Source organism: Peromyscus maniculatus, chromosome 20 (genome assembly GCF_049852395.1).
Source record: "Peromyscus maniculatus bairdii isolate BWxNUB_F1_BW_parent chromosome 20, HU_Pman_BW_mat_3.1, whole genome shotgun sequence".
NCBI classification, from domain to species: domain Eukaryota; kingdom Metazoa; phylum Chordata; class Mammalia; order Rodentia; family Cricetidae; genus Peromyscus; species Peromyscus maniculatus.
In genome coordinates, this window is record NC_134871.1 from 70495924 (window position 1) to 70519041 (window position 23118).

Below are 23118 nucleotides of genomic sequence, written 5' to 3' on the forward strand. Positions count from 1 at the left end.
CCCGCCCCTCCGCAGACCCCAGCCCCACCCTCCGTGCTGGCCCCGCCCCTCCGCAGACCCGCCAGCCTCACCCTCCATGCTGGCCCCGCCCCTCCGCAGACCCGCCAGCCTCACCCTCCGTGCTGGCCCCGCCCCTCCGCAGACCCGCCAGCCTCACCCTCCGTGCTGGCATCATCCACCAGGATGATCTCCTTCAGCAAGACGGCAGGGCTGGTGTGCAGGACGCTGTACACCGTGCGCAGCAGAGTGGACCAGGCCTCGTTGTGGAACACAATGATCACGCTGGTGGTGGGCAGTGGCGGACAACGCCGGAACCTCTGGTCAACACACCTGGAACGATGCGAGGGAGGACCCAGCTCTAAGTCCTGGGGGCGCAGGAGGGGAGGCGTTCCAGCGGGGCAAAGCTCTGTCTAGCGCTCCCTAACCCCCCAGTTTCCCTCCCACTCCACCCCCCCACCCATCTCCGTTCCCTGCTGTACTTGGGGAGGGCACTCACTCTGTGGCTCCACCCCCCTACCCTGTGCAGGACTACCCAGCCCCCTCCAAAGCCACCCCTGAGCTGGCTCAGGTGCCCCACCCCTCCCCCAGCTGCATTTTGCTCTCAGGCCAGGTGTTCCCACAGCTGACTCACTCTGCACCTTTAGCCGCAGCACAAGGCGTGGCTGTTCAGAGGTCCCAGAGGGCAGAGTCATTAAAGGCAAGCGTTCCGCTGAGGAATCTCGCTATTCAGTATGAGGAAAAGGTCCTCCCTAAGAGTTCCAACTCACACGCCCTCTCCAAGCCCTCTCCCGACTCCCTGTGATATGACGCCAGCAATTTTCTGGGACCTTCCCGCCTCCATCTCCACTCCCCCCCCCCACATCTTCCCCAGCAACCATTGCAGGACACCTGACTGTCCTGCCCTCTGGACACTGTAAGGGTCGTGGGCCTGAACCTCAGGGCACACACAGCTGAACACCCCTTTTGTTTTGTGGAGACAGGGTCTCCCACTGTAAGCCAGACTGGTCTCACATTGGCAATCCTCCTGCCTCAGCCTCCTAAGTGCTGGAATTATATAGACTTTTGATTTCAGACCCGGTTTCCTTGACACCTGACTCTTTTCCTGCTTGTCAGGGAGATGTTGTACAGGCCAGCCAGGGAGCTTCCCCAACTTCCCGCTCTGGCTGCCCCTGTGACAATGCCCATCTTTGCTGAGAGGCTCCTGATAGCCCAGGCTACACTTCGCTGGGTTGTAATACAAGGCTCGAGTCCGGGGAACCCCAGGCTCACAGCCCGTTAGGATCATGACGTTCAGGGGAGCCTCCTGTTTCTTTCAAACTCATTAGCTAAAAAGGACAATGGCTAAGTGTGGAAGGCAAAATACTATTTCATCAGGACACAGTGGATGCAGCAGGGACGTATCAGAGGTGAGGGCCGCTCTAAGATCCAGCGGCTCCTTTCCAAAGCCCAGAGAATCAATGGCTTCAAGATGGAATGACTTTATGGGCCTGTGGCCTTCGCTAGAGGGAACCCAGTGGTGTGGGGACCTTCTGGACCACCGCAGCAGCAGTCAGGAAATGTCCGCTCTCTTCGGATTAGCATCAGAGGCCCAGATGGCAGGGGCAGGTCCAGCATCTGGAGGGCTGCAGAAGCCACAGCTCTGTCCCAGCCCCTCCCCGTGCCCTGTGCCAGATGCTGGTCTGCAGCCCTGCACCCTCCACAGCTGTGTTTTAATCTCACAGGTCCCTATGGGCCTCTGCCAGACCATAGTATTCCTGAAATCCAGCCTGAGGGATCAGGGCAACTGGCCAGCAAACGAGCAGCGGAAATCCCTGCCTGGTTTCAAATCTCCTCAGCTTGCTTCCTGACAACTGGCCAGGGACTACAGGCCTCCTGGCCACGCTTCTGGGAAAGCTCTGGCCTCCTCGGAGAGTTCTGGATGCTACTTACTCAGGGGGTCGGGTGTCCGGCCCCAGGGACCTCTGCAAGGAGATGCGGTCGCTGGCAAAGGCATTGAAGCAGTGTTTCTTGTAGCCCTCTTCCTTTTCCTGGGTCTCTAGAGGGGTCCACTCTTTCTTCTGAAATGCTTTTCCATCTGCCCCGGGGCTGTTGGGGTCCTGAGGTGGCCGTTCCCAGAAGGGCTTCAGCTCAGCAGCGGTATAGAACCCCGGGAGGCAGGAGCGGTTTGTGGAGACCAGAGGCTGCTGGGGTTCCGGGGCCCTGATCTGCAGCTTAGGCATGACATCTCTAATGTTGTTCACGGCACCTAGCATGAGGTCCAGGACATGGTCCTTCTGGCCCACCAGGGACTTCAGCCACGGTTTCTCCATGGCCTGCTGCTCGCTTTTGCTTACGTCCTTTTGCCGGATGAAGAGGAAGAGCATGAAGGCGCTGCCCAGCATGGCTAGGCGCAGGGACATGTGGCGTCGGCGGAGAAGCCTCATTTGCCCGACCGGGACCCCACCAGGGTCAGCACCAAGTCCTGGATCACTTTGGAGATAGCTTGATATGTCAGGGTGGCCACACCTGGGGCTTCAGCCTGAGAAAAGAGGGGATATGAGAGAAATGAGTCACCTCAGAGATGGGGAGGGAGGGAGGGAGGGGCACGGAGCCTGGGATTGGCTCATCAAAGAAGGGAGAGATAGATCACCTTCGCACAGTCACAGCTTCCTGTTACTTAAATTTCCTTTTGCTGTAAACGAGAAAACTGGGTCTGGGTCTTTCCTGCCAGGAGGAAACTACTTTGGGAAACACCTTGCCACTAAAATAAAGTTTAGCTGGAACGTGCTCATCAATGCCACGGCTCAGAAGACAGGACTAGACAGCAACTCCAAGAACCACCTGCAGTTTCATTCCTAGCTTGTTTTGGTTTTTGAGACAGGGTTTGCTAATTAGTCTAGGCTGGCCTTTAACTCCTGATCCACGGCCTCCTGTGTGGTGGGATTATATGCATGGAGCACCATGCCTGGCCCACTCTGTATGTCGGGTAAACCAGTTTGTGCGACCCTGGAGGCCTGGACAAGAATGTCTGCAGCAGCACCTGATCAAAAATGGTAGCAATGTGTAATCGGATGTGAAGAGTGAAGTGTGAGGCCGCCACATCTGGAAGCCCTCCGAAGGCGCAAAAGGAACGAACCACCTCTCTGTGAAACGCTGCAGGAGCGGTGCGGAGAAAAGACAAGCTGCGGAGAGACAGTGTAGCCATTCACCAAAACTGACAGACTATGCCCATGTTAAAGATGAAGGTGTGCAGATAAATGCGGTAAAGCTATAAAGAGGCATGAAAGCCAACGTTTCCGAAGAAAGACAAAAATGTATGAATTAGTTGGGCATGGTGGTGCACACCTTTAATCCCAGCACTTGGGAGGCAGAGGCAGGCAGATCTTTGTGAGTTCAAGGCCAGCCTGGGATACAGGGTGAGTTCTAGGACAGCCAGGATTATCAGGGGGGGAAAAAATGAAAAGAAAAAGAGGTCCAGATTAGAAATAAGCAAAGGAGGACTAGGAAGTTAGAAATACAGTCTTCTTTCTAGAGGTGGACATCGATGCTGGTGGTGTCTTAACCCTTCCTCTTCCTTTTGAGACAGGTCTCTCAGTGTAGACCAGGCTGGCCTGGAACTCACTATGTAGACCAGGCTGGCCTCAAACTCACAGAGGAGATCCTGCCTCCCCAGTGCTGGGATTAAAGGTGTGTGGTACCACACCTCATCTTTATGTCTGACACATATTTCATAAATACAGTGGACCCTGAAAAAATGCAGGGGTTAGAGGTGTCAACTTCCTATTCAGTTGAAAACATAACTTTTGACTCCTCTAAAACTATCACCAGAGGCTACTGACTGGAAGTCTGCCAGATAACAAAGCCATCAATCAATGCACATGTATACTCTGTATGGTGGCCAGTGCACATTAACTATGAAAGATCATTGTGTACCATGATGTTCGATTTTTCTGGAAGAATGAACAGCTCCGTTGGAGACAATTAGTGTCCAAGGGCATTGTAGGCAGCTCCTCACGACGCTTGAGGTTACCACAGGAGCACAGGAGAGGAAGCTGTGAGATTATCACCACAGTATGTTTACACAGACTTCAGTACTGTACGTATTACAGTTCATTTTAGGCAACTGTGACTTACTTCAGGTCTGCGGCCTCACATGTCTAAACACACTCTTCACAGAGCTGGCTCCCCACCTCCACCTGGGACTGATCATGCACCCTAGATCTGTCGCACTGTTTTCAGTTTCAAATAGCACCATGTGCACCGAGTGCTTGTGTGCCCAAGTTCTGATCAACTGTTCATAGTAGATTTATGTGGCTGGGGGTGTAGCTTAGTTGGTAGAGTGTGGTGGACAAGTCATCTTAACACTCAGAAGGCAGAAGCAGGAGGATCTGAAGTTCAAGGCTATCCTCAGCTATCTCGTAAGTTCAAGGTCAACTTGGACCATTTGAGACTATTTAAAAACATACACATACAATAGTTGTGTGTCTTTTGTGCCAGATACATTATTATCTACATATATTTTATGCATTCATAACATAGCTAATTAAAATACATTTCTAGGTTCATCTATTAGTTTTTTAGATTGTCAAAAATTCCCTGCCCCTCAAAATGCACATATGGGTGGGCCCATGGAGTTCAAACACATGTGGATTCTTCTGTATTTACTCACTTTGTGTGTGTGTGTGTGTGTGTGTGTGTGTGTGTGTGTGTGTGTGTGTGTGTATTTTGGTTTTTCGAGACAGGGTTTCTCTATGTAGCCCTGGCTGTCCTGGAACTCACTCTGTAGACCAGGCTGGCCTCAAACTCAGAGAGATCCACCTGCCTCTGTCTCCTGAATGCTGGGATTAAAGGCATGCTCTACCACTGTCGGGCAGTTATTTTTTGACAGGGTCTCACCATGTGTTTCATGGGCCTAACACCCAGGATATCCTGCCTCAGCTCCGACAAGCTGAGATAATGAGCATGTTCCACTAATTCCAGACGAAATGTTGTTGTTGTTGCTGTTTTCAACCTAAGATTCTATGACAACACCTTCCAGGCAGGACTAGGCATGGGGTGGGGGTTTGCCAGGCAGCACCCCAGTCAGAGGAGGTGTATGAAGAACCTTCTGGGAGCTAAGCTAGTATAAAGATCCCTAGCTGATAGACGCTGGCGGCAAGAGTCAGCCTCAGGCTCAGTCCCCCTTTAGAGGAGCGTCTACCGCTACATTCAGTACAGGATTAAGGGAGAAAGGGCAACATTTCTCACAAGTTTGGCTGTCTTACCAGTGTGCACAGTCAGTTTTCAAAAAAATAGTGTTTCTGCCATTAGCCACGTGTGACCCTTGGGAGATTTATCCGGCTAAGCCGTGGTTTCCTCATCTATAAACCGGGCGTCACCAACACCCAGCTGTGTTGGCTGCATTGAGGATCAAGTTAGGAGATGTATGTAAAACCTGCCGCAGAGTTCATGTCATTTCTAAGCCCTCAAGCACACCATTGTTAGCGTGAATAAAGCCCTGTACAGTTTCCCAGCAATTACCCCCAGGCATCTGTCCCTCGGCCAAAGCCACATCATCACACCTTGCATGCTTTCCTTAAACGTGATCCTGGACTGGTGGCAGGGCAGTTATCGGCCCCCCAACACACACTCCCTGTTCCTCACTGTGTACACAGTAATCGACCTGTTCAGTCGACTCTGAAGAAAAGACAACTGACTCTGCTTGAGCTGTTTGGGGCTGTTGACTCACCCCACAGCGTGTCCTGCCCGTGGGAAGCTGCGTGTTGGGGGTCCCTTGCATGTGGAGAATAAGTACATGGCCGTCAGCCTGGACTCAATGGCCAGCAAGCTCAGTCTGTGCCGGGGAGACAGGTGGTTCCTCTCACAGCATTACCAAAAATGAAATGAAAGAGATCCTCGTTTTGAGGTTGGAGAGATGGCTCAGCAATTAGGAGTGCTCCCCGTTCTCACAGAGGACCTGGGTTCAGTTCCCAACACAAAGGTGGCAGCTGACAACCCCCTGTTCCTCACGCCAGGGGGTCCAGTACCCTCTTCTGGCCTCCAAGGGCATTTCCTGCATATGGCACATATCCATACATGCAACCAAAACACCCACACCCACAAAATAAAAACCAATAAATCTTTTTTTTCAATTCCTGTTTTGTATTAAGGATTATCTAGAATACGAGAGGCATTTATTGATTCTGTTGATATGTGCAGAAGACCTGCTATGCGCCAGGGACTCAGGGCAGGGATGAGGAAGGCCTCCCCTCAGGGAGTGCACGGTTAATCAGACCCCAGAGAAGGGAGCACAGGAGGGGTGTCCCTGGGGGTTAGGAGGGGTGAGGGGTGTCCCTGGATGTTAGGAGGGGTGTATCAGAAATGGTAAACGGAGGAAGAGCAAACGAAACGCCACACGGGGAAAAGCTTGGGCTGGGCACCCGAGCTCACTTTAGTTGTCTGAACAAGCTGAGCCTATTTCAAGCAAAGAGCACCATCCCAGGCTGAGATGGAACGGCCAATCAGAGAGCCGCAGCCCAGGATGGTGGGAACAGGAGGTCAGAGAGGAGGAGCTTTCTGATGTTGGCTGGAGGTGGTGGGGCTGGAGCCGAGCGCCAGTCCCGTGCTGTTTGCCCTTGAGAAATGAGGGGCAATTTTCTAGGGAGAGGAACACAGCAGCTGGTGGCCGGTGAGGTGGGCACGGTGCTGCAGCTGGGTGTGCCGCCCAGCAGCTGGATGTGCCGCCCAGCAGCTGGATGTGCCGCCCAGCAGCTGGATGTGCCGCCCAGCAGCTGGATGGTCAGGTAAGAGGGACCTGGAGATCCGACCTCAGGAGCAGCCAGGATCTTAGGGAGGGACACAAAGGTACACAATGGGGTGTGAGACTCAACTCCTTTCCCCAAGGAACGTGAAGGTCTTCCTGTAGAACAGGAAGTGGGAGAGAGAATCCTGGGGAAACAACTCAGCAGTTAAGAGGGCTATGTGCTCTGAGGACCCGGGTTCAATTCCCAGCACCCACACGACACCTCACAACTGCTGTAACTCTTAACTCTGGGAGATCTGATGCCCTCTTCCGGCCTCACAGGCACCAGATACCCAAGCGCTACGCAGACATACACACAGGCAAAACACTCATATGCATAAAATATAGAAATTTAAAAAAAGAAAAGAAAATGAAGTGAAAGAGGTGGTTCCACAGGGAAGGCCAGAAAGGAGTGAGCACTGAATGCAGCTGGTGCCGTGAGCCCACGCCGCGCAGGCTGGTGCCGTGAGCCCACGCCGCGCAGGCTGGTGCCGTGAGCCCATGCCGCACCGCCTGTTCAAGTTACAGAAAGTAAAAGGTAGCAAATAACGCGGACAGCCGAGAAAGGCAGGGCTCCCTCCAGGTCTCACGGAGAAGGAGGGAAGCGGGATGGTGTGTGGCTCTTTCCCAGCGGCTGAGATGCTGAGGGCCAGGCCCCAGGGGCTCTGCTTGAGCTGCAGACCTCAGTCTAGGGACTGTCAAGAGCAGACCAAGCTCTGCAGGCTGGGGCAGGTCTGCTGCGCACCCTGCGGTCTGCACTCTTTGGCAGCTTGCTGTTTACCTCCCACTCCCGCGTGAGAGTGGGCACAGCTGGAGACATAGGCATGGTAATGCTGTGGTGACAAGCCAGAGCCAGGCCAGGACTCACCTCCTCCAGGAAGGCCTCCTGGAGTCACCCGTCACTCCAGCACCCTCATCCAGGCGCTGTCTGTGGTCCCTTGAAGAGGCGGAAGCCTTTGCTCCTTTTATTGTCCCTGGAGAAAGACCTTGGGTTAAACTGAACTCCTCTGGAGCATCTGCTCTCTGGATCCAGTCTGGCTGTCGAAAGTGTTCTCTCTGGAACCCGCAGTTCCTCAAGGTTCTAACCACATCCTGAAACGAAACGAGACACCTGTGATTAGACTTGGCAGGAAGGGACTTGTTCTCTACAGTGTTGGCTCAGCATGCCGGCAACAGGAAGATATCCCAGAGAAATACCAACTTCATGGATGCCCTGGGGCTTTGGGGTCAAGGGTTCCTGCTCCATGCAGACGCAAGGCCTAGAATCACGGTTAGCAAGGCCCAGAGGTTGCACCCCACAAGCCTTGGGGAAGGAGTAACCCTCATGTAGTAGTTGGTTAAGTTCTGGGCCCTGCAGGACCCACGTCCCTACTGCTCAGGCCTGCGCAGCCTGGCCTCCAGGCCACCAGGAGCAGTGCTGCTGCCGGTGGTCCATTCCTGGGCCTTTTCCCTCCCTTGGGTCGGTTGCTTCTCAGACGGCCAGAGCCAAGATGCCCCAAATCCTGGTTGAGGAAGCGTTCCCAGACTGAACAAATGGGACGGACTACACTAGACACAGCATGGACTCACTTCTCTCGCTGCCCGAGAGACAGGGCCCAGGGTCTACCCTAATACTGACTTCAACCTGTCACCGTATGAAAAGGTCTTTAAATGACCAAAACAGGGGGGAGGGGCACTAGAAGGGGCTGGAGAGATGGCTCAGCAGTTAAGAGCACTGGCTGCTCCTGCAGAGGACGCTGGCTCTGTTCCCAGCACCCACATGAGGGATCACAACTGCTCAGAACTCTATCTAGTTCCAGTGGATCCCAGCACCCTCTTCTAGGACACCAGACATGCATGCAGTACACATACATGCAGACAAAACAGTCATACACATAAAATAAAAATTGATTTTAAAGAAGGCCAGAATATGAAAAGACAGTTATAGTGGTGCATGTCTTTAGTCCCAGCACTCAGGAGACAGGTGGATCGCTAAGAGTTTAAGACCCTCCTGGTCTACATAGTGCGTTCCAGAGGGACTGCCTGAAAAAAAGAGGAGAAACAAGTGTACCACATGTCGGGCTGGGGACATCGCTCAGTAGTAGAGCACTTGCCCAGCATGTGCCGTCTCTAGCGCTAGAAAAACAAACAAAACAACAACAACGAAAACCCCAAAACTACATGGCATTATTTTATTATATTTTCCTCTCAGTTATTACTTATGGCTATAGCATATACCAAAGGCTCAGAATAGCTTTTAGCTTTAATAATTTCAGAGGTACAAATGCTACAGATTTAACAAGGATCTTTGGAAAACTTTACTTTTGCTTTTAGTTTATGAACTTTGAATAATCAAAATTTAATATTATTTCATCCTCCTGAAGGTGATAAACATTACTTGATATAAAAATCAGAACTTGGGCCGGGGATATAGTTCAGTGGTAGTTCAGATGTGGTCCCCAGCACCCTCCACTGGCTCCGTCCCCAGCACCCACCGTATAAACTGAGTTAGGTGACACCTAATCTCAGCACTCAGGTGGCATCAGGGGGCTCAGAAGTTCTTGTGGCTATACAGAGTGTGCAGCCAGCCTGGGCTATGTGAGGACTTGTCTCAAAGATGAGATGCAATGCAATAAAATAAAAACTAAAAAAAATGCATTCTTCAAAAATTATACTTCTAAACGAAGGTAAACATGTTTAAATGATCCCATTCTCGGGTAATTTTTGTTACTTCACATACTTTATACTTCTGATGCTATTACAAGTGTAAAACTGCCGTGAGACTTTTAAGCTATCCTGCCACGCTTACATGAGATCCAGGTCAAGGAAAAGGCCCTTCTTTGTAGTCACACATTAAAGCTTGTGTGGCACAACTCGATCCTACTGCTGGCCTCTTCCGGAAAAGTCTTCTCTGGATTTATGTCATCTTCAGTAAAGCAATATAAAAAATTAAGTATACAAAATTCCTAAAACTGGAAGTGTTGACCTGCTCCAGTGTTGACACCCACCCCCCACCCCCACCCCTTCCCCCAGGCTGAGGATCCAACCCAGGGCTAGGCGAGGGCTTTTTACCACTGAGCCACACCTCTACCTCTGGCCTCCTGTCTTTCCTTGTTCTTGATTCTCATCGTGACACAAGCCTGCCTTGTGTCCACGTGTCTCTATTCCTGGACTCCTAGACTTCCAGGGCCATTTGTGCCATTCTGTCCCTGGCAAAGTCTCAAGTACCAACTGTATGGAGTAAGTGACCCAGCCTGTTAGAACTGGAATGAAATAACCCCAGAGGGGTTAAACCTTGGACAGCAGTTTTCTAATGATGCCCAGCACACTTCCCGCAGGGTTTGAGTTAGGTGGCATTCTGCGCTCACACCTCGCTTGCTGTCTGAACTATCTGGGTATCCAGCAGCCTTGTGTTATAGCTGAGCCCAGCTGGGCTGGATGACTTCGCTGGTGACACCCAGCTAGCATCTCCCAGCAGCAGGTCCTGGCTTTCAGTTTTCAGACCATTGCTAAGTTCCTGCTGCTCTTACCTCCCCACGGTGGGAAGGGGCTCTTCGGAGCCTCCCTCCCCCTCCTAAGCCCTCACTGCCATTCCCTTCTCTCCAGCTCCTCCTGGGGACCCAATGCTTAAAGATGCCCAAACTAGCAAGTACCAAGTGAGGTCTTGGCTCAAGAGAAAGACAGGGTCAGCCCTGAAGGACAGGGTCAGCCGCCCAGAACACACCCTGGCTGGCCAGGTGGCCTCTTTGTAATGAAGTTTCTTCCTGTTTATCCAAATGGACCACACACCTCAGGGAGAGCATAGACGTGGCCTGCAGGAAGAGCTCTGTCACGCCATCACCACAGGATATTTGCTCAAGTTAATTGGCTCAATTACAAATCTCTTAAAAAGCATAGGGTGGAGCCGCTCTGACCAGGTGCATAGAGGTATGCAGGTGGACATCACGGTGGAGAAGGAACAGGTTGGTTTCAGGATCCTGGAGGGGGAAGGGTGCCACAAGGCTGGCTAAATGGCTATCCCTTCTTCCTCCGTGACATGTTCTCATCATCAAGCCCGGCAGCCTCTCCTCTCCTGCAGTCACACTATGAGAAGACGCTCTCTCTCCAAAGCTTTCCTTCCCCCTCGGATGCCTCTGGTCACAGACAGTGGGAGATTTCCACTCCCTGTCCCCAAGTTACCCCTTAACGCACACTTTGCTCTTCCTGAAGACCAGCACTACAGTGATGTGGTGCATTCTCCCAGAACGGTGTGACAAGTTATTTCTGTAGCCAGCCCGTCAAAAATGCCTCCCCCTCCCCCCCAGCACATCCAGGTTCATTTTAGGTTTACATACAATGCTGAACTGAAGTCATCCAAACAGATTTTCTCCTGAAAAACCAACGAGTTTTTCTCACCACCATGTGATAGGATCAGGGTTTGGCATAAAAAGGCGTTTGTTACATCTTTGTTGTCTTTACCCCAAGCAAAACTCAGAACAACAGGCAGCTAGCTACATGGGCAGTTCAGCAGCACACAGGCTTTATCTCCAGCACTCCAGGGACCAAGGGTCTCGGGTGGGACAACGTGGGCCTCTCTAACCTCCCAGAGCTTGAATTGAGTTTTGCCACATGTTCCCTGGTGAGGGAAGAGACAAGTGTGGGGTCATGGGACAGATGGTCCTAAGGGCTGGGGCTAGAGGTTGGTGAGCTAAAGTTTGACCCGCTCTCCTCCCTGGCATTCTGCTCTCGGCTGCAGGAGTCCTGCCCAGGACGGCTGGATGCGTCCTTCAGCCACAGCACTCAGGTCTGCCAGCAGCCAGCCACGCCCACTGACTTGAGCAGGTCCCCACTGTTTCCAGCACCCCCAAATCCTGGTCCACGCCAAGATCTGTTATGTTCAATCCCCTCACAGTACCAAGGTCACCAAGCCCTTGCTGATTATGCCCTGCCTCCTGTGAGTCCTTCCTCTCCACTCAAAAGCTGTTGTCAAAATCTGTTCTGCCCTAGAGGGCAAGATGTAGTGCCTGCCTGCCAGATTCCTTCGGGCTTCTCCACTTCATGATGAGCAAAGCCCTGATCACGTGTCTTTAGACGAAGGCTATTCAACTGTGGCAGAATCATCCAGTAGTCAGCTTCCCATCTGCATTTACCTTCCAGCCTAACCAGGCGCTTGGCATGGCTGTCTTTCCCTTCCTAAGATCTCAACAAAGCGAAAGCAAAGTAGACAATCTAAACTCTTACTTACAACTTTTTTTTTTTCTTCAAGATGTCTTCTGAGGCTGGAAAGATGGCTCGGCAGCTAAGAGTGAGTACTGCTCTCCCAGAGGACCTAAGTTCAGTTCCCACCTCCCACATCTGATGGTTCACAACTGCCTGGAGCTCCAGCTCCAGGGGGATCCAACACACATATACATAATTAAAATTAAATTAAAAACAAATAAAAAGAAGTCTTCCTAGTAGGACGTGGTGGCCCAAACCTGTATTCCCAACCCTCGGAAAGCATAGAACGGAGGATCAAGAGTTCAAGGCCAGGGACTGGAGAGATGGCTCAGTGCTTATGAGCATCTGCTGCTCCTGCGGAGGACAGAGTGGTTCACGACCACCCACGACTCCAGCCCCATGGGATCCAACGGCCTCCTCTGACCTCCGTGGGCACCAGGCATGCACAGGGTTCATATACATGAATGTAGGCAAGACAGACATTTGCACACATAAGATTAAATCAATAAATAAAAGAGTTCAACACCACATTCATTTACATGGAGAATCTGAGGCAACCTTAGGCTACATGGAACCCTGTCTCTAAAAAACAAACAAAACAAGGTTTCCTAGGTGTGCCGCTGCCTCTGGGGGCTGGCGTGCATCTTTGTCCCCATGAACCTGTCATGCTTCCTCCATGTGGGACTTTCCCACCAGATTCACAGAGAACAGTGAAACAAGTCCTCACACCCACGTCCGCAAGACCTGTTTCCCAAGCTTCTGCATCCAGAATGTGTGTTCTGACTGTTAGGCCAGCCTCCCACCCTCAAGGTATCCATCCTTCTGCACTGAGGGGTGTGTGTGTGTGTGTGTGTGTGTGTGTGTGTTCAGGAGTATGTGTATATATATATGTATGTGTGCATGTGTGTGTGAATGTTCATGTGTGTGTTTATAATCATGCATGTGTGGGGGAATGCATGTATGTGTGCGCACATGAGTGTGTGTGTGTGTGTGCACGTGTGCATGTGTGTGCCTGCATGTATGTGTGTGGAGTCACTTCCTTCCCTGTCTGTCCTTTGTTTGCATTAGATGCAGAGCTGCAGGTAAGAATGTTTCTTCCTGCACATTTCTCCCTAGGGCTCGGGACCGGGCTCTTAGGTACCGGTGGAACCCTTCTCAGAGCCCTTTTCTCCCTGGGCTCAGCCCATCCTTGTTTATCACGCCAGCCTTTCGCCCAGCACAATTACAGCATTGAGATACGCGCAGCGACAGGCACTGCCCTGCACTTGACCTCCTGCTCACTGAAACCCTCACTCTGATCCCATCGGCCAGGATCGGACATTTGGGGCTTTTCCAGAAGAAAGGCTGAGGGTATAGGAAGAGCCAAGTTCACCCGAGCTCTGGCACAGCCAAACACCCGCTGTGGCACTCAGCTTTGCTCCCACAGCTGGAGACACTGGAATGTGCCCATCAGACCCAGGGATGTTTAGAGCGATGCTATCATCCTCTTTCGTTTGCTTTTTCAAGCAAAAAAGATGTTGCCTACAAGGACTCAGCCTGTCACTTCAGTATGTCACCCAGGCTTGCCTTCAGCCTGACTCCTGGGCTCAAGCAATTCTTTTGCCCCATCCTCCTGAGGAGCCGGGATTGTAGTGGTGGTGCACGCCTTTAATCTCAGCACTTGGGGGTTGGGGGCAGAAGCAGGTGGGTCTCTAGGAGTCTGAGGCCAGCCTGGTCTACAGAGTGAGTTCCAGGACAGACAGGGCTATGTAGAGACCCTGTCTGAAAAAACAAAAATAGAATTACAAAATAAAACAAAACAAACCTCACACAAGTTATGTTTTCTTTTTTGTTTGGTTTCAGTTTTTGCTTTTTTTTTTTTTTGAGACAGAGTCTGGTGTAGCCCAGGCTGGCCTCCAACTCATTATGTAGCCAAGGATGACCTTGAACTTTGGATTCTCCTGCTTCCACATCCCCAGTGCCCAGGTTACAGGTTACAGGCACGTGCCACGACGCCCAGTTTATGCCATGCTGGAGACTAGACCCAGGGTCTCATGCATTCTAGGCAAACACTCTGCCAACTGAACCACACGCCCGGCTCCTGCCTTCTGTTTTACCCAGAAGGAAACTGACGCTCAGGGAGACTAGCTCAACCATGGCACACCGCTAGGAAAAAGCCGGGTCAGGATTCCCACCCAGGCTCACGTCTGTCCACAGCTGTGACACATCTTGGTCCCCAAAGCTCCAGCACCTCACTTCCAGGAGCGCCTCCTCACTTGCCCAGGGAGTGTTTCCGTGACGTGGCCGAGGTTAGTTACACAGCCACGTTAGTGTGGCCGAGCTGAGTCAGCCACCTGCAGCCTTCATTATACATACACTGCCTCCCTCTGGGACCGAGCTCAGGTGAGGACGAGGCTGCCCCTCCCCAGCCTGACTTCTGTTCTAGGCAATGGCTGCAAGAACTCAGTCAGCCTTGTGTCCCGGTTTCTCGCAGTTGAACTTGGACTAAGACAGTTCTGATCTCAGAGGGCGCCTGACAATACCCACGGGACCTCCCGGCTCCTGGGCTGGAGGCAGGACCAGCATGGGCAGTGATTACTCAGCAGCCAGTTTCCTCCCCAGCGTCTCTTGCTCTATACACTTCCTTTTGACAGTCCTGTCTTGCTCTTGGGTCCCCACAGCAGCTCTCTCCTGCCACCTCTGGGCTCCTGAAGCACGTGGCTTCGCGGAGAAAACGGTGCTGGGGAATGCCTGGGAGGATGCACGCTACTCTTGGGAAATTTGAATGAAGTGTATTTCAAAACCCTGATCCAGTCATCACATGAATTTGCCTATCTCATCCTTCTTTGCTTTTCTCTGATGACAGGGGAACAGCTCTCCCGTCGGGAGGAGAGGAGGGCCTGTGTAATGCGCACACATCTGCGGTTAAATGAACATAGCCCTGGAGGCTCTTTGGTGTGTCTCGAGTCTTTAACCTCAGCCGGTGCCTGTCTTTACGGGTCTCGGGGATGAGCTCAGAGTGCAACCTTAAAGCGCTCCCTGGAACCACTGTGGCGAATTCCTGCTTAGGACAGGGGTTCCTCTTTGAGCTCTGTGGGCAACCTCTCATCAGCAGAGCCCGCACAAGCCGTGGTCTGGAGTCTGGCCCTTGGGCAAGTAACAGGAGGACTCTCCTTAGAGTCATCACGAGGTATGGAACAAGTGAGGGAGCGAATCAGGAATTTGGTGACTGTCACAGCCACCACACACTCCCTACCCAATATCACAGAACTCTGTTCTCTACTCCTCAAAAGCGCCAAGCATGGGAGGGGGGGGATCAATCAGGTAAGGGCTCTGAGGGGCCCCCACCAACGAGGCTTCCCCTGGTCTGTCCCTTCCGCGCAGGGGTGACTCGGCAGGAAGGACTTCCCGCGCTTGGACACACGAGGTGGTCCAATCTGGGGAGGCGCAGGGTCGGAGCTCCCGGCTCGTCCCCCGGTTTCTGGACCACAAAGACGGAGAGGGTCCCTCCCGGGGGAGGCGCTAGCTGCCACCGGACGAGCGCAGAGGACGCGTCTGGCTCGGCCCCTTCATTTTACTGCCGGTCGGAGAGGAGGGGGGCGGGGTACGGGGAGGCGGGGAGCCGGGGCTCAGAGCGAGCGCGAGTCCCCAGGAGCTGCGGGCTGCCGGGCCCCAGGGCGCCCCGGGGTTGCGCGCCCCGCCGCTGCTTACCTATCGAGCCGAGACCGAGCCGTCGCCCGCCCGCCGAGCCGTTCGCCGGTTTCCCGACGGGGCGGCCGGGAGGGCGGGTCCGGGGCGGGTCCTGTCGCGGGTGGCGCCCCGCCCCGCTCCGGCAGGTGCAGCGACTCGGCTCCCACCCTGGAAGCGCGGGTCCGAGGCTGCAGATCTCAGGCCCTGGCCACCCCAGGCCACTGGCACTGGGCACCCCATGTTCCTGGCGGCGAGAGCAGCGAGCCAAGGAGTGCCTGTCCGGAGCCCGAGGCCAGCAGCGCAGGACGTGCTGGGCATAAGCCCAGAGGTTCGTCCATGTGTCTGAGACAGATAATTTGTGGACACATCTATTCCCCTCCCTGCTGCAGAATATTATTTAACTAGACAAAGACATGTTACATTTGTTTATGCTGCAGAATATAACTTTAGCCGTGTAAAGGCGTGTTGCTTTTGTTTATGCTACATTTGTTTAATTATGAAAAGACGTGTTGCATCTGTTTCCTCTGCCTGCCTAAGGCACCTTAGGTCTAATAAAGAGCTGAACTGCCAATAGCTAGGCAGAGAAAGGATAGGCAGGGCTGGCAGGCAGAGAATAAATAGGAGAACTCTAGGCTCAAAAAAGAAAGGAAGAAGGGAAGAATGAGAGAAGATGAGGAGGAGAGAATGAGGGACAAGAAGCCAGGCTGACACCAGCCAGACATAGCGAAGAAGTGAAAGTAAGATATCCAGAAGTAAGAAAGGTAAAAAGCTCCGGGACAAAATAAAGAGAAACAGGTTCATTTAAGTTAAAAGAGCTAGCCAGAAGCATGGCCAAGCTAGGCTGAGCATTCAAAACTAATAAGTCTATGTCATGGTTTGGGAGCTGGATGGTGGCCCAAAAGAAGAAGCCTGGTCCACCTCCCACCTAGCTGCCTCTGTCCTTTACGTGTATGTGCCGTGTAAACTAGAGGCAGTTGTCTGGCTTGTTTACAGGGGTGCTGGGATCCGAACCCTGGTCCTCACCACTGAGCCACAAGTGTTCTTTACTGCTGAGCCATCCCCAGACCTCGTGTGTGTGTGTGTGTGTGTGTGTGTGTGTGTGTGTGTGTGTGTGTGTGTGGCTTTGTTTTGTTTTGGAGCCAGAGTCTCAAGTGGACTAGGCTAGTCTTGAACTCTCTCTATAATATAGTTGAGGCTGACCTTGAACTCCGGATCCTACGGCCTCTACCCCCTGAGTTCTGAGATTGCAGAAGTGCCCCATCATACCCACCTTGGATGCTCTTTTCTGGTAGACGCTGGTGCCTGTGGTCCCAGCATTGGGGAAGCTAACACAGGAGGATCTGGGGTTGGAGGCAACACAGTCAAGTCAGCTTGAGCCATGCTCTGCCTAAAAAACAAAACGAACAAATAAAACCCAAACAAACAAACAAATGAAAAACCACAGTGGAAGGCTGGCTATCTTTCTCTTTTGGTTGATAGGAAAATGATTTTGCATTTTTGACTCTCTAAGACTCGGGGGCAGGGGTTTGACCTGAACCCTGTGGCTGAGTTGAACCGCTGAGAGGTGTTCTGGAAAAGCCAGCAAAGCACAGGCCAAAGCTACCCTAACTCACTTAGGGGAAGGGCTGCACTTTTCAGGGGCGTAGTAAGGGAGGTGCCCCACATTCTTGGCACAGTCACCCCACCACTGCTCAGGAGCCAGCTCCGTGTGCCCCATCAGCCACCCCTCCACGCCCGAGACCAGGACGGAGGCTTCAGGCTCCATCCCCTGTGGCTCCCCTGCAGACTTACTTAGGTCAGGGCTCTTGGCCTCCCCCACAGCTCTCCTGCCTGGGACCCCAGCTTTTCCTGCTGCAGATGAGAGGATGTTGTCCTTTTTCTCTTTCCTTGGCTGTTAGGCTCCCTGCCTGGGTTTGACTTATCACCTTTGCCCTCTCACCTAGCTGACCATCGGGGATATGTGATCTTTGTCAGGCCCCCACACGACCTGAGGTGAGGGACTCACATTTGCCCAGGGCAGGCTCTTGACTGCTGACTCCACCTTGGAGCTCGAAAGAGGCTGTGTTTGGCTTTCCAAGAAGCCGCACCGGCCAGTGTTGTGTGCCTCACGTTCTGAAGCTGTTTTCAGTGAGTTAACTTTTAAAATAAGAATTGATTACTCCACCTGCAATCCCAGCACATGGGAGGCAGAAGCAGGCAGATCTCTGTGAATCCCTGGCCAGCCTGGTCTATAGAGAGAGTTCCAGGACAGCCAGGACCAAACAAAGAAACCTTGTCTTGAAAAACCAATACTACTATTAATAATAAATAAAATAAAAAAGAAATTGATTAGCATTTATTGTGTAAAACAATGGGTTCCATTATAACACTTCAAAGACTTCATAAATACAAACATACATATATACATACATTCATTATAACACATCATATTTGATCATCTTCAATCAGTTTTTTTTATACAGTTCTTGTGTGGGTGTGGGTGGTCAGAGGGCAACTTTTAGAAGTCAGTTCTCTCCTCCCACCGTGTGAGTCCTGGGAATTAAACTCAGGTCATTAGGTTTGTATTCACTGTATCTTTCCAATCCTTTTCTCCTTCTTCTCCTCCTCCTCTGAGACAGGTTTCTCTGTGTAGACCTGGCTGTCTTGGATCTCATTCTGTAGACCAGGCTGGCAGAGATCTGCCTGCCTCTGCCTTCCTAGTGCTGGGATTAAAGGCATGAGCCCTGCCCCCATTTTTGTTTTTGAGAAAGGGTCTCCTGTAGCCCAGCTGGTCTCAAATCTGGGACAATCCTCCTGCCTCAGCCTCCCAAGTGCTGGGGTTAGAGGCCCGAACCGCCACGCCCAGCTGTGATTTTAAATGTGACTTAAGTCCTCGTGGTGACTAGCTGCCTAACCTGGAGGTACATGCCATAGACCTGTCCCCAAGGCATCGTTCCCTGAGTTGTCCTTCCTGGCAGGGGAAGGTGAGTGCTCCTCCCCGCTGAATCAGGAAGGTTCTCAGCCACCAGAGTACAGGAGCTGCCAACATGACCTCCAATGGGGGCCGTCCACAGCCTGGTGGCACACACCTTTAATCGGAGAAGTTGGGAGAGGGAGGCAGGAGGACCAGGGATTCAAGGCCACACTTGGCTAACTAACAAGTTTGAGACCATCATGGGCTACTACACGAGACCGACCAAAACTAAAAGAAAGGTGTGTGGTGGGGGGTGTGTGACGTGGCTCAGCAGGTCAAAGTGCCTGTAACTTCATTCTGATTCCTGCATTTGGTCCCCAGAGCCTACGGAGAATCCCAAAAGTCATCCTCTAATCCCCACACAAGCACCCACACTCACACACAATACTTACAAATAAAGTAAAAACAAAATTAATGATTTCCCTTAAATGACAAGTTTATATATGCATGTGGTAAGGGGACGCCCAGGACAAGAAAGGGAGTGAGAGTTGCACTTCCTGCCGTCCCGACCTGCGGGCTGGCTCTTGAGATCATCCACGCATGCTCACATCCATCCCTTCCATCACTGGCTCTTCTGCGGGACGGGCTGCAGAGACTGAGATGGCCCGTTCCGAGGAGCCTGGTGAATTTCATCGTCTTCCCTCCACGAGCTGGTTTTTGTTGCTCAACCATCTTAGGTCCTAGTGTGGGGCGCTCTGCATTTCCCTTTTCATGTCAGTGTTTTTCAAGGGGTTTCCCCACCAGAGCGCAGGAAGCTCAGAGCAGCAGATCCGTTGAAGCCGGCTGAGACAAGGGCAGCTTTGTGAGCTGATGACATCAGTTCTGCCCCTTATCGGGTCCCTTCCTCCCACACGCAGGCCTTGGAGAGACACAGCTACCTCTGGGGGCGGCAGACGCGGGGGAGGGGGAGTCCTGCCCTTCACAGAGAGGGGCTTATCTGGAAACACTTATCTGGGGCACCATGAGCTTGCCAAGGGGTACAGGGGAAGGCCTGGATCTCTACCCCGACCTCACCAGTGGGTGACTCCTGCAAGTGACAAGTGTGATGAGTGATGCCCAGGCCAACCTGGGCTACTGAGTATAAAGCATGCTGGGTAAACAGTGTGAGAGCGCGACAGTTCTGAGTGCCACCTGCTGTTTTTTTTTTTTAAAGCTCTTTTGTTTCTGTGCCCAGGGGGGAGTCACCAAAGCAAGGGATGGCATAGGAATCCAGGTTGTTCAAGTTCTGCCGTCATCACTAAGGATTTCCAATTCACTTGTCTCAGTGTGCCTCAGTTTCTTTATCTGTTAAATGGGATTATTATTTCAACCATTGTGTTAATAGATTGGTAAAGTGATCCCTGGAGCAGGTTTGTAATCCCAACGTTTGGGAGGTGGAAGCAGGAAGATTACTCGGACTTGGAGGCTAGCCTGGGGTACTGAGTGAGACCATGTCTCAAAGAAACAGATGATGGAAGCTGGTGAGATGCCTCAGTGGGTAAAAGCACAAACCCAATGAGCTGAATTTGACCCCCATCGGCCTGAAATCCCAGCACCTGGGAGGAAGAAGGAAGAGAATTAGAAGGTCAGGAGGTTAAAGCTAGTTCTTGGCTACGAAGGGAGTTCAAGGCCAGCCTCAGATACAAGAACTTGTCTCAAAACACCACAAACAAACCCTAACATCTGAAAGCCTTGGTATGTAACCATAATCCCAGCCCTGGGGGGAGGGGGAGGAAGGAGAGAGAAAGGGAAGTATCAGTTCTCTGCTGTCTTCAGCTACAAAACAAGTTCCAGGCCAGGCTGGGGTACACACGACCCTATCTCAAAAACCAAACTAAAAACAAAAACAAAAAACAAAACCGAAGCAAATGTAAGTTTTAAAAACCCTCCTGAGCCTTTAACCCAGTTCCTGGTAAACAAACAGTAATGCCCTCAAATCTTATCATCTTGTCAGCGACTTTTTTCTTCCTTCCTTAAATGAAACATTGTTTTGTTATTGTTGTTGTTGCTTTGAAATAGGGATTTGATAGGTAGCTCAAGCTGGCCTCGGCTGTTGTGGGGTATTCGCCAGGGACATGGGTTTAAGCCAATAGAAAGTCTGTTAGTCGGCCGGGGACTACACTGGGTGTTGGGAGTGTGCGGGATCCCAGTGGAGCCCTGAGCCTTTCTCGGGATGAGTTTTTAAACACAAAACCATGTCCTGGGTTGACATACCTCAGTTAACAAGAACAGTTAGCCAGAAGCAGAACCACAGAAGCCAAAACCAAGGTTAGTACATTTAGGGACTTTCTCAGAACCATGGACTTGGGTGGATTAGGCTTTTGTTTGAGTTTTGACAGATGATGCTGTCTAGGTGCTGGGTGTTACAGCCTGAATGGTACTTGCATCATGGACTCAGTTGCGCTAAGGTCTGGGGGCCTGCTACAGAGCTTCATCTTGCCTCTCAGACCGTGGGATTGGAGGTGGGCACCACCACGTCTGGCCTCTAAATGCTGTAGAAGTTGCAGGGCAGTACAAAGGTAGGCAAGCCGTGGCTGCCTTTTCTAGACCCAGTGGTCAATCTGGGAAGCCTGATGGATGTAAAAAGAATTATGACTGGGGTAGGTTTAGGACTAGATTATAACAAATGAGATGTTTGTCTTAAGTGCAAAATTCAAAGGGCAAAATATTCAGTACAAGGGGTCAGACTCCGCACGGATATTGGAGAACTGTTCTGGGCTATCGGAACTACTGAGGGGTGCCTTGAGGATGAGGGGCGAAGAAGCCCTGCTGCAGGGAGCTTCCGGGTGGCTACTTAGAACTCTGACAGGTCCTGCCCTGTTTTGTCCTGGCCTGGTGTCCTTACAGGTGCTGAAAGACTAAGGAGAAGAGCCATCGACTGCCTGGCATCTGCTGGCCCTTTGGCGATCAGTATAAGCTTAATCTGGTGATGCTGCTGTCCTTGTCAAGGCGGGCTTTGGACATTTCTTTTGGGCTCTGGAAAAGTTTTCACTTCTTTGAAAGAACAGATACTGTTATGCCCAGATCTCGGGGACCCCCAAAAGACCACCATGGTGACCAAATCCTGTATGTAAAGTGAAAAGCTTTTATTTTCAAGATTTGAGCTTGGTCCCTCTGTCTGTCCTGCCAGTGGTGAGAGCAGAGAGCCCTGAGCCCAGGCAGGGTAGGGATTTTATCATAGCAGAGGTTGAGGTGAGGGGATTTCCAGGGTTCAGGACCCTGATTGACTGACATTTGTCTAGGGGTATCTGTAAAACAGAAATAGGTGTGTGCTAGACTCAGGGACATTTGGTCACCTTATCTAACTTTATTTAATGGTTGGAGTGTTTGGAATATCAGGTACTTAGATGTAGGCCCTCCCTGGGTGGGGTCAGCTTATGGCTTTTCCTGGGTCTGGGTGTTGCCTGCCAGGAAGCCTGCCACAGAAGCTGGGCCTGGGCCTTTAGTCCTGTCCTGCCAGCTGTGTGGTCCAACTGTCTTGGGGCCCCTCCACAATACAGTAAGGCACAGTGGGGATGTAGCTCAGTAGAAGAGCATTGACCGGGATGTCGGAGGCCCTGGCACAAATTCCAGACCAGAAAAGGGGAAACCGGGCAGGCTCTCAGAACTCCCTGAGGGCAAAGCCCTCAGGAGAGCTGCCAGAGTGAGAGTTTGAAGAGGCTGCTGGGGATTATTTACATTGTTTGTAGGATCCACCCACCTTGGTGTCTGTTAGGTGAGATAACTCACAGCCACCTGTGACAGCCAAAGCCAAAACCAAAGAGGAAAAAACGGGGAACATCGGCCCCAAATGACCGGTTTCTCTTCCCAGGGCTGTGGATTGTGCTTTGAGGTGATTAAAATTAAGATGATCTGCAGAATCTAGAAAGAAGCGATGGGGATAACTATGTGTTTGGATGGCTAGTCTTGGTTGTCAACATGAAGTGCCTGAGAAGAGAGAACCTCAATTGAGGAATTGCCTCCATCAGATTGGCCTGTGGGTGTATCTGTGGGGCATTTTCTCGATTGCGAATTGCTGTAAAAGGGTCCCGCCCATTGTTGTCCCCCCACCCCTGGGTGGCGGGTCTGGCTGTCTAAGAGAGGTGAGTAAGCCGCTGCCGGCGGGAAGCAGCCTTGCTCTGTGGCCTCTGCTTTAGTTCCTGACTCCAAGTTTGTATTAGTCATTTTTCTGTTGCTGTGCTAAAATCCCACAACCGAAGACAATTAGGGAAGAAAGAGGTTTGCTTGGGCTTGGATTCCAGAGCGAGGAGAAGTCGCTTTGGCAGGGAGGCGAAGCAGAGAGGAGCAGCCATGGCGGTGGACAGGAAGCTGAGAGAGGATGTAAACTTTCAGAGTCCGCCCCCCCCCCAGTCACGTGCTTTGTCCAGCAAGGTCACACCACCTAGACCTCCCCAAACACTGTCACCAACTAGGAACCAAGTTTTCAAACACCGGAGCCTACGGGGACACATTTCATTAGAACCACCACCAGGTACCTCCCTCGAACGCCTACCTTGGCTTCTCTCAGTGATGGACTATAAGGAGGAATTCAGGTAAATCCGTTCCTTCCCCAGGTTGCTTTTGGTCGTGGTGTTTATCA

At 51.9% G+C, this 23118-nt stretch overlaps 1 protein-coding gene across 1 annotated transcript in view; it reads right to left on the reverse strand.

Annotated features, from left to right (window-relative positions):
* Window positions 1–15953, reverse strand: part of Galnt6 (polypeptide N-acetylgalactosaminyltransferase 6) — a 40223-nt gene extending 24270 nt beyond the window's left edge. The window contains exons 1-4 of the mRNA XM_006981901.4: window positions 15629–15953; window positions 7629–7852; window positions 1930–2518; window positions 158–330 (exon numbers count right to left, since the gene is read on the reverse strand). Coding sequence (XP_006981963.2) covers window positions 158–330; window positions 1930–2423 — 667 coding nt within the window. The 5' untranslated portion in view covers window positions 2424–2518; window positions 7629–7852; window positions 15629–15953. The remainder of the gene's footprint in view (window positions 1–157; window positions 331–1929; window positions 2519–7628; window positions 7853–15628) is intronic.
* Window positions 15954–23118: the final 7165 nt, after the last annotated feature.